This window comes from Pteropus vampyrus, unplaced genomic scaffold (genome assembly GCF_000151845.1).
Source record: "Pteropus vampyrus isolate Shadow unplaced genomic scaffold, Pvam_2.0 Scaffold16, whole genome shotgun sequence".
NCBI classification, from domain to species: Eukaryota; Metazoa; Chordata; class Mammalia; order Chiroptera; family Pteropodidae; genus Pteropus; species Pteropus vampyrus.
This window is the reverse complement of record NW_011888797.1, coordinates 2,641,777-2,653,515: the sequence shown is the minus strand read 5'-3', so window position 1 is coordinate 2,653,515 and position 11,739 is coordinate 2,641,777. Positions and strand designations below refer to the sequence as shown.

Below are 11,739 nucleotides of genomic sequence, written 5' to 3'. Positions count from 1 at the left end.
AGTCTACTAATAAACTCATCTAATGAGTTTGTAATTTTAGATAATGTTTTTACAGTTCTTACTTGGTTCTGTTTTATAGATTTTAATTCTCTCTTGGGATTCCCCAATTTTTCATCTATTTTGCCCATCTTTTCTTCTAATTACTTTTATATGTTGAAAAATTTTTAATTCCTCATCAGCTAATTCTAATATCTGGATCATTTATGAGTCTGCTTCTATTGTTAGTTTTTCCTTCTTGATTATTCTTTCTGGTCCAGAATATGTTTATTTCATGCTGGATATTGTGTATAAAGGAACTATAAGGATCTGGATGAAGGGCCTTCTATCTAGAAGGGTTCTCCTTGCCTCCGTTAGGCAGACACAGTGAAGAGCTGATAAACTCAGTGCAGTCAGAGGCTGAGGTGGGTTATAGTTGTCATAGCTGATATTCAACTTCTGGCCCTTACTTCTTCCTCGGGAATATCCCTCCCAGGCTTTCAACTGAGAGTCTTGTGTATCTCTATCACCTCTGACCTGAAAGTCTACGGATTCAGTCTGCCCTTCAGAGGTTTTTACAGTGTGCTCGTTAGCCTCTCATCTCACTTCATTTCCAATTGTAGCAAATATCTTGAGAAGAAGACAGCCATGTGTTTCAGGCAGGTCTTACTCCTCAAGCAGAGCCTCGTCTTCGAGCTACCTCAAGACCACAATATTAGCACTATGATGTCAGTCTACTGGATTGAGGTGCCGTAGCCTTTGACTCAGCTCCAAAATTCAGCATATGTGTACCAGATAAAAATAAGTGCATTCAGGGCTCTTGAAGTCTCCAAATTGTTGTCAACCCCTCAAGACATTCAAAATCTTTGTTGGTTCCTCTTTTCCTCAGTAGAGTTCCTTTACATGGGCCAACACCAATCCTTAGCTCCCCAAAAAAACTGGCAAACAATCCCAAGGAAGAAAATAGCTGATAATAGACTGCTCACCTTAGAAGAATTTTGCCCTCTCTAGATTTTTAGTTTATTTAAACTGCTTTGCTTACGTAGCTTTCCTATGTCTTTAAAATATATTTTCTCCATTTTATCTGCCTTTTATTTTGTTCTTGTAGCAGAAATGATATCCTGCTATGACCTACTATATCCTAGTTAGAAACAGAAGCCTCCAAGTCCGTGAGTGATTTCTTGATTCTGTTCCCTCTTTATTTGAGAGCATTTTATTTTCTTCTCAGTTATATTTTGAAGGCTGAATACTTTGTTATCCCTCATTTTTTTTCTGTAGCCTGAGGAATGGTAGAGGCAGGAGTAGTGTCCAGTTGAGGCTATAGACAGTTTAAAGAAATTTCTGGGTTCCACACTCTCTTCTAAGAATTTATTATGTATCGTACGTACTATAAGGAAGTTCACTCCCCCCACTCAAGTACTCAAATAAAAGGAGATCATTTCATTCAAATAAAAGGAGATCATTTGGATAATTTCCCCAATAAGTAGTAAGTTAATAGCACTAGAGCCTTCATTTGTGTAAGTATGTAAGTCCCAGGTTTCATTTTCCACATTTTATCCACATTACTATCCAGCTGCCACTTCTACTATTTCTCTGACAAGGGGAAAAAAAAAAGGAACACACTTTAAGTTGGCTTCTCAGTTTTGAAAATATTAGTGATAATTCTCAGTATTTTCTCAACTCACTAGTACACTATCTGGGGACTGGGGCTAGTCATGCTGTGCCTCTTTACTCTGAAGTGTTCAATTTCTTTCCTTGGCCATAGTTTCTGAAATTTACTGTATGTATTTTAAGCATCATTTTGAGGGGAGGGAAATTAGTTGTCTAATACCCGAAAGGTTAAACTTGGATATCTAATAAATTTTCTAACATCATGAGTACTGGACTGCCTCACTGCTTACAAAAATACCACAGTTACAGCAGTCTATTTTTTTACACTACCTAAGTCCTCAGACAGGAATGAAATTGATAGTCTCTCAAGATTCAGTTTAAGATATTAGAAATGTAAATGAGAAACATGTTTCCTGATTTTCCCTTGAACAGATATTTACTGAAAATTTATCATAGCAGGTGCTTATTTCTTTCCTTTTTAGACCCAGTGGATTGAATAAGCCACAAGAGATTAGCCTAAACTGCATAAAAGAAAAGTTTCTGTAGGTCAGCTGTCATAACTCATCTTCCATTTAATTTCTATTGTTCCATGTACAATGCATATTCACAATATCCCGCTCAGCATTATATATTTATTTATTCTAAAAATTAAACAATTTTTATCATTTTCATGATAGTACATTAAATTGTACCTCAAGTTTTTTCTCTTGCATTGACTTATGGATGCGTTCTCTTAGGGGTTTCATCGATGAATTATTCACTTGCTTTGGAGATCTATGTCCCAAAAGAGCAAAAATGTATAAACCAAAGTAGCTTTTAAACTAGTTTCCGCCCCTCCCTTACCCAAAAGCAGTTACAGAATAAAAGACAACAGAATTTAATTGTTGATAATACTATATAAAAACATCAATATTCCTATTCTGCCAGGTCTAAATATTAATAATTTGCTTACTTAATTCCATCACTAAATATTTGAACTTCTACTATATATAAAGCACTTTATAAGATATTGTAACACACAATAGAATATACAGATGTCAAATGATAATGTATACCTGAAAATTATATAATCATATTAACCAATGTTACCCCAATAAACTTAATTAAAAATTAAAAGAAAAAAAAAAGATATTGTGAAGGATATAAAGTTCATTCACTCATTGGCCCTGAATTCAGGCATCCTGAAGTCTAAGTAAGAAAAAATAAGACATCCATCTAATTATAAGTCAAAATAAAAAAGGACAAGTGCCAAAGCAGAGGAATTTAAAAGAAAAAAACATAGTTTATAAATAGGAGGGTCAGAGAGGGCACAACAGAGAAGAAGACAATGGAGCTTTGGAGCCAGACAAACCTGGCTCCTCAATAAATTACTTTTCGGCTCAACAGAGCCAGACTTATAATCCCCTCAACTCAAAAGACCATTATATAAGAATAAAGAACAGTCTATTCTAAGAAAGACTAGTTTATAACCTTACATTGGCTTATATTCATATGCCGCATTGTCCTTAATTTTATCATTGCAATGCAGACCATTAAAAATTTACTTTGCTATGGACTGGTACTTGTCTGCACAATGACAATTGGAAGTGCCCAGGTAACTGTAAGCAACTGAAATGTATCTGGCCACATGATGGAATATAGAAAAATACCTCTCTGAAATAGATGTGAGGATTAATTTTGTCTTAGAAAATTCTATACTATAATCACGAAATAACTTTCTTTAAGAAAATGGCAGAATTAAATCTGAGAGAAAATTTAAATCATTTATATTCTTACCTAAAAGAAAACTTTGTTAAACAGAAGTAAAAGGAGAAAAAAAAAAAAGCACAAATCTTTATATTCTTTTCTGAGATTCCAACACAGAATATAAGTTAATGACTGATAAAATAAATTTCTACTGTAAGGAAAATATTTGGGCATTTGTAAGGTGAATGTGGGAGAATTATATTATGCTTGGATATAAAACAGTAATTATGGAAAGCTGGTGAAGAAGATGAGATTTAAAGGAATTAGAAGACAATACTGAATGATAGACCATTAAAATTTTTCTTTAAAGAGAAAAGACAGAGAGGCACAGGAGAGTGCATGAAGCAATCATGGATGGATAGGAACAATTTTAGACTAAATTAGATTTCTAAAAAGTAGCTCAAGCAGAAAATAGAAAAGATCAAATGGTAGGATTGACTGTAAAAATTCTCTGCACTGAACTAAATATAATTTAAAATGGTTGTTCTAAAATTTTTAATGTTTATAAATGAATGCTCATTAATTAAAAATATCAACGACCTATTAAATTTTGACCTAATTGTTGTTAAAACTGAAGAGTATTAATGTCTCGAACAGAATATCAACACTAAGTTAGTAAGCCTTTTTCTTCATAATTTGAGGAAGAACCAGTAAATATCAATTCCAGTGCAAACTTGGTGCTATGCTCTCTCTTTTTCTCAGACAGAAGAGCACAGTCCTTGGAGCAGAGACCCCAGGCTTTAAAGGAAGACACTTTGCTGCTTGCTAACTTAGCTCTCTTAGTAAATTACTTAATATTTCTCTCAAGTCTCTAATTCTTTACTTATAAAGTGAGGTTATGATTAAAAGAAGCTGTTATGAGGGCTGAGATAATACAAGTAAAAGCATTTAGCAAAGTTCTTGTCACACATAGCAAAGCAAATATTTTCAAAGCAAAAAACAAGAACAAGTAAAACCTGTCATACTCTTACAAAATACTATCTTTTTATATAGAACTTCCTCACATTCAAATGTTCAATCTCCTTTTAACTAACTTTTGTTTTCCCTCTTCACACTTTTCTGTAGTCTCCAAGTTTTTCCTACCATAGCATGTATTTCTTTTATAATCAATGAGGCGCTTTTTCAAAAATTCCCTTTATAGACTAGAATTAACATTCACATACATATAACTTCCACATTACTTACCTAAAAAGTGTAAGAATAGAAGTTCCATTATAATGACTTGCGTCTTCATCATCATATAAAAGCTCTGCTTTGTTTTTGGTAGGAGCACTGGCAGCTTCTTCATCCAAAAGAACTAGTAAAGCTTTCACAGTATCTCTGCCACAATATGCTGTGCCATGATTTATGGCATAAGATTTTGGCTAGAACAAAAAATAATTTTATGTAATGATCATAATCACCCCAGCTGGGTCAATCAGCCAGTCTTTTCCATTTCATTTACCACTGTTCTCCTTCCTCCTATGCTGTTAAGGTAATAAAAAATCAGCCACGAGAAGTGGCTTTGAAGGCACATGAATATTTCTCCCTCAAGTCATCCTAAAATCAATCTTATCAACTTCCAGCAGCATGAAAGAATACAAAAAAATAGTATCATCATAGGAAGACATTAGGTTCTGGCCAAAATAACTTTAGGTGTTAAGTCAGAAAATGTAACTACTATCTAGCTATGTGACCTTGGCCTCATGACTTATCCTCTTTGTGTATTTTTTCTCTTTTATACCAAAGAGAGATGGGGTTCTGGTGATCTTAATACCAACCCCACAGATGGCTATAAATATCTGCTTAAATATAAAAATGAAAAGCTAGTTGACAATCATTTATTCAGTAATCACTGATCAGTACATACTAAGTCTCAAGCAGTGTGTTTGAAACTAAGGCTGCAAGGTAAATGCTGCCTCAAGAAACTCAGTCTCCTTGATAAAATTAATAAGTAACCAATAATTGCATTTTGGAGTTTGCTAAGTGCTATATCTAACAGTATGCATACATGGTGCAGAGGGAGCACACGAAAGGTTGTGATCAATTTACCTTAGAATCAAGGATAGCTCCATGAAGGAGAAATAAAGGGGTAGTTGGTAACTTCAGGGACAAGGTAGCACGATATGGCTGAACAACAGGGTAGCAGAGAGGGAGATAGTCAGATGAGTCTGGGAAAGCTTTGATGTGGGGCAAAGAGGTTATGTCAGTCTGTTACAGAGTTAAAGTCTCTTGGTTTATTAAGATGGAAATAAAACAATCCTATTTAGATTTTAGAAAAATGATAGCAATGTGTAAAACATATTCCACGGTAAGAATGTTATTAAATCTGGATTCAGGATGACAAATTAAGAGATTAACAGTCTAGTTTGGAAGAGAGTAGCAGTGAAGATTTAAAAAAAAAAAAAAAAAGTAGAGTAAAACAGGAGAACTAAAAAAAGTGACTAGATAGAATAAGGAAAAATATAACATTATATATAGATACATGTAAATACAAACTCTGGAGCATTTCTGACTGGGTTTGATACCAACTTACTAGTTCTGTGTGCTACAGAACCCTGGGAAAGTTGCTCAACCTCAATATGCTTCTGTTAAATCACGAGTAAAATAGGGGTGATGATATAGTGCCTAACCAATAAGGTTGTTGGACAGTGTGCCTGGATATCAAAGTTGCCCTTGCTAGGACACTTTCCTCAACTTTCATCACCATGGTCTTGGCCTCTTTTCTCTACTTGGCTGACCCAGGCTCGGGCACCCAGTGAACTATAATGTATAGCCACAGTGGAATTTTAACAAATTACCTATCATAATCTAGTGCTTAACATATATGTTTTTCTTTAGCACCAAAGAAGTCCACATTTTCTAATATTAACTTCATTGAGAATTACTGGGATATATTTTTCAAAGATTTCTGATCTGGTTGAAAATATACTATTAAGAACGAGGTCATTCATATTTTTATTTCTTGTGACAAGAAATGAGAGAGATTGATGCTCTTAATTATCTGAGTTGTGACAATTTCTGATTTATACTTCTAGTAATAATCTGGTTGTCATTTGAGCCAAGCTAGTCACTGGAAGTGTTAACATACATGGGATACATAGGGCAACAACTCAGAATCTACCCCAGCAAATTAATCTAAAAACATGCACTATTATAGAAAAATAGCTAAAAATAGTCCCCAGGGACTATGAATAAATAAGTAATAAAAAATAAGTAAAAGTCTTTCTTCAGACACTGGCTATCACAATCACACCTAATGAAAAGAAGCTTTTGTTACTTGAATAAACTGCAACGAATGGAAATACATACTCTAAAACTGTGTTCTAGAGCTAAAAACTTGGTAGTCAATTTTTCACATAATACTATAGTTATAATACTATATAATGTTTGATTATGTTAAAAAAAAAAAGAAGTGAATGTTCTAGGAATATGGAGTTAAAAGATTTCTAACTATGCAGAAATTCCTAATGTTCGCAGTGTGCTGGCAATGGACATAGAAAATAAGAAATTATAGAGATAGGAAAATTCTATTAAAGAAAAATAAACTACTGAATAGAAACCATTTCTGTTGCTGTTCTATAGAGTGCCTAGTACTGGGGTCAGAACCAGAGATACCAGGCTCTTATTTTATATCTGAGTAAATAGGAAAATAATTGTTTTATAAGGATAATTATTGAAATATATGACAAAATATCTTAATATCCGAGAATTATAAATTTCTAGTGCTCGAAGGGATATCGAAGATTATCCAATGCCCTACTTTAACAAACACAGACAATTTGGTCCAAAGATGTTATGATTTTCCCAAGTCAAACATAATCCTACATAATCCTATTGAGAAACTTAAATTTTCAAAAACATAACACAGGAAACACATTCTTCTGACTTAAGTAGCAACAGCAAACCAGTTTAACAACAAGTAGAAGAGAAAATGTTTTATACAGAAGGATAATAAATAAAAAGCTCATTACCCGGGCAGGACTGATGTCAGTGGTGCTAACAGCTACATCTCCTTGTTGAGAACTGATAACATTTTTAATCCTCAAATCCAAATCCTGAGCAACTTCTTCTACTGCTTTACAAAAAGGATCCCTGCTGTTCTGGCCTTTAATCAACTGCATCTTTATCACTGAGAGTATCCGACCCCCTGCAATGCTGAAAATAGAAATAAGATCACCTTTATAATAGTATTAGAAATGCCAATATACTCATAAGCTTGAAAATATAATTCTCGGAGTTAATCAACACTTGTCAAAGATCAAAGAATACGGCTTTGATCTTATAAATCAAACGGTAACACATTTAAGAAAAGGATGAGAACATTAGAAGCAAAATTAAAAAGTTTTTCTAAAAGCGAGTCATTTCAACAAGGTAAGTTACTTCTTTCTTTATTTGAAAACTTATATGTGATGTGTAATAAGAGATTCAGATGCAGTTATAGAAACACAATATACTTAACGTATATACCTTTAGATACAACTAAGGTAACAAAAAACAACTACCTCTCATTGAATACCTAGAATCCTACATAACATTACCTAAAAACCAATGCAGTAAGTATTATTACCCTTAAATCACAGATGAGAAAATTGAGTTTCAAAATGGTTAAATAGCTTGTCCAAGAACACATACTGCTCTGGGCTAGCAAAGAGGTGGTAAGGACGGAGACTGACCTAAAACATATGATATTGCAAACCAGAGACTGAACCAGCTATGGCCAACAGACAAATATTTTAAAACACCTGCCTTCAATTGTTGCTTTATGCTAGCCTGAACCTGAATGAATTTGGGTTGCAGTTCCTGCTCTAGAAAGCAGATCTAAAACCAATATGAGAAATATACAGGAGGAAAGATTCTGGTTCACTAGAAGAAATTAGAGGTGTCCAACAATAGAAAGGGGCTCTTTTTTAAAGCTGGGAGATGTTCATCCCTAGAAGTATCCTTGGAAAGGCTGCACAGTGCCAAATGAGCAGGTGGTGTGATCTGAGTGTGGAGTTCAAGTGCCTAGCACAGGTCGCAGCTCCACCACTTTCTACCTTGGGGATGCTACTTAAACTCCGTGAATTTTACAGTGGCATAAAGGAAATTATGAATTGAAGTTTTCATCCTCACCGGCTCATTGCCAGGCTTTTTTTAGGGAACAAGCCAAGTTCCCTAACAATCACTGGAAATACAATTGCTTACATTTAAATAGTTGGTCCAAATAGAAAAGGAAAGTTAGAAAAAAAATGGAGAGAGATGATGTATGGTAGTGCATTAGACCAGTGTCTCCCAAATTTGCCTGATCAGCAGAATCATGTGCAGTATTTGTTTAAAAGATCAGCTCCAGATCCCACCCTATTGATTCACAATCTCCAGAGACGGACATTGAATAGTTGCATTGTTTTAAAAGTACTACAGGTGATTCTTATGACTAAACGAGCTTGGGAAACATTTCAGGAAAAAATTAGCTCCTTTAGGAAAGAACTGTATTTTACTAATTTTCATATTACCAGTTTACACTTGGCTCACAGAATGAATGACTGATATGTTTGTTGAATAAATGACCATTATCGCATACAACAATCTGAAGTTTTTAATAGTTAAGACAAAAGATATATACTTACTATTATCCAAAGTAGTAGTAGTAGTAGTAGTAGCAGTAGTAGTAGCAATACCAAAGCACTTAGGGGGTTTCCACTTACAATGTGACAGACTAGATACTTTTGGGGAACATCTTACTGAGCTTGGCAGGAGGAAATCTCCAAGAATCACCCAATCTCTCCCCAAGAAAGGAATAAACAAGAGCTGGAGTGGAAAGTTGGAAGCTGTGAGTGGTGGGCGTACAGGATGAATGGGGTTTTCCTGAGGACAAAAATCTCTAGTAACACTGTGATCAGGACACAAAGCCCTGGGTGGGAGAAGGCAACCAGAGACTTTCAAATTCCATCTGAACCTTCCAAGGAGGAAGGAGCTATTATGGCTTTTATTAGATTTATTCTGCGTACTTTATATTTTTGAAGCTTTTTTTTTTAACATTTGCTATCAGTGATGGTATAGAAATACAATTGCTTTTTGTTTACTGACCTTGTGCCCAACAAACACTGATAAACTCTATTAATTTGAATAACTGATCTTTAGATTCTTGTTTTGCACCTATATAATCATATCATCATCAATTAGAGTTGTACTTCCTTTTCAATTTCTCCTTCTTGCCTTACTACAGTGAATTGGACATCTACTATTAACATTGAAAAGAAACGATTAGAAGCAGGAACTCTTGTCTTTTTCAAACCCTAAATAGAATGCTAAAACATTTTACCATTAAGTAGGTTTTCTTAGAGACCCTTTATCAGGTTAATGGCCTTATCTTAGTTCATTTTACACTAAGGGGTTAGCTCTGTAGGGTGAGTATGTACTAATAGACTCCTGACCTTGGGAAGTCCTTGGGTTTTGTCTTGTCCCCTCAGACTTTGGTGGCTGTAAGAACAGACTCTCCAAATCAACAAATTCAGCAAATACTCTCAAAATAAAAGCTGGCTTCCCTTCTTGACTTCCCTCTCTGGCTTTCTTCCTTCCCCTAGTTTTTGGCCTGTATTGTCATTACATTTTACTGTTCATCAATGCATTAAGAAGCATTTTTAAAGTATGTTATCCAGCATTAATTATTGTCAATGGAAAGGTCAATCGGCAGACCTGGTCTGCCACACATCCATAGTCAGAACCCTTAAGAAACTCAAAGAATTTTTTTACATATACAGGAACTTTCTTTTTCAACTAAGTTTTTCTTAATTTTCAATTAAAAGCACAGAAAATAATTGAATGAAATGTAGCCAAAGTGAAAACACAATTAACATTATGTGCTTTTTCTGGTAATTAATCTCTAATGGAAAAGAGTTTTGGAAAAGAGTCAAAAGGATAATAAAATATGAAAGAATGTCTTAGGCAATTACAAGAATCAAAAAAAAAAAGAAGCACTAAATGATATTAGGTTGAAGTCACCTTTGCCTCCCTATTCTCATTCCTTCCACAGGAACAAATATGCTAAATTTTAAAGATGATATAATTCACTGCTTATATTTTATTTAGAAAAAAAATTTATAAGATTTGTATTTTAGATACTTGTCAAGGTCAATATTTTGACCTGGCAAAATACCCCAAGCACTACTGTTATGACTGGTCTGTTGCTATACATTCACTACATACTAGCCAACCATTAACTCTTCAAATATCTGCTCAGCAACATAATGGCTTAATTCAAACACTTGCTTCTAAAGCCTAGAAACTCCTGAAGTTTTAACTCAAATGACATCAGGATATTTGTGCTAGGCACTGGTAATAAAAAAAATCGAAAAAAACTCTCTCTTTAAGAGGTCACAATTGGTCATGATACACTGAGATACTGAAGGTATGGAGGGATTTGAGTGTGGCAGTAAGGGAAGAAGGAGGTATTCAGGAACGATCCCTAGACTATTCTGGATAAACATTAATAGAAGAATTTAGGTGAGAAAGGCAAACTGTAGCTCCTGACTACGAAATGCATCACATTAGAGCCCTAGAGCAGAAAAAGAAAAATGAGGCTAGTGAGCAAAAACAAAATTAAATTCCTAAGCTTGTATCAAAACATAGTGACTGAAAGAGAACAATAAGCAATAATGCAGAAATGATTGTTACTACTTTAATATAATTACCAACTACTTTTACTATATAGAGTGATTGGCTTTTCCTCACCATCTTCATGAATTTGATAACTATTTGCTAAAATGAATTATATCTCTAATAACTAAATGTGATTAAAGGTCCTACATAAAATGTATCAAAATGCTTCTAAAGTATTTTTAAATGAGAGAAATGTAACATTAGGATTTTGGAGTGGATATTTTTAATCAGATTTAATATTTTATAAATGTATAATATTTAGTCCAATATATATACTGCAGGTGTGAATTAAAAAGTTGCTGTGTAATAAACTTGAAATACAGAATCTTAAATATTTGAAAATAAGAGAACTAATTTATGTAACCTGAAACCTCTAATTTAAAACATTTTTCAGGTAAAATATTGTATGCATTTTATGGTGGCACCTACTGGCAAAGGGTAGAAATGCACCCAAACTATAGCTAAGATGGCCCAATGAAAATTTGGCCATGGAAAGATATGAGAATAGATACTTTGATTTCTTCCCTCTGTCTATTCCTCATCTTTCTTTGGACTCATAGATAATTGTGATTCCTTACCATCACCCTATTACAAGACAAGTAGTACAAACTTATCCTCAGTTACAAAAATTAAATACATTTTTATCTTTAAGTTTTAAGATGACGAGACAGAGGCCAAAGGGAAAAATACAGCCAGGATTTAGAGTACAGAATCGGTATATCATACTAATTTTATCCTGTACCTGATATGGACTCTTTGAAGGGTTTTAATCATGGAAGTAAAATT

General features: G+C 34.0%; 1 protein-coding gene across 5 annotated transcripts in view; it reads right to left on the bottom strand.

The window, feature by feature from the left end:
- Positions 1-11,739, bottom strand: part of PARPBP (PARP1 binding protein) — a 48,151-nt gene that overhangs the window by 10,217 nt on the left and 26,195 nt on the right. For 4 of the 5 annotated variants that reach the window (XM_011386829.2, XM_023527325.1, XM_011386834.2 and 1 more), the window contains 3 exons: positions 7,287-7,470; positions 4,519-4,697; positions 2,280-2,361 (listed from right to left, as the gene is read on the bottom strand). In XM_011386829.2, the coding sequence (XP_011385131.1) occupies positions 2,280-2,361; positions 4,519-4,697; positions 7,287-7,470 (445 nt within the window). Of the gene's footprint in view, positions 1-2,279; positions 2,362-4,518; positions 4,698-7,286; positions 7,471-11,739 lie in introns of those variants that run through there. The other variant, XR_002779025.1, reaches the window with a different exon arrangement.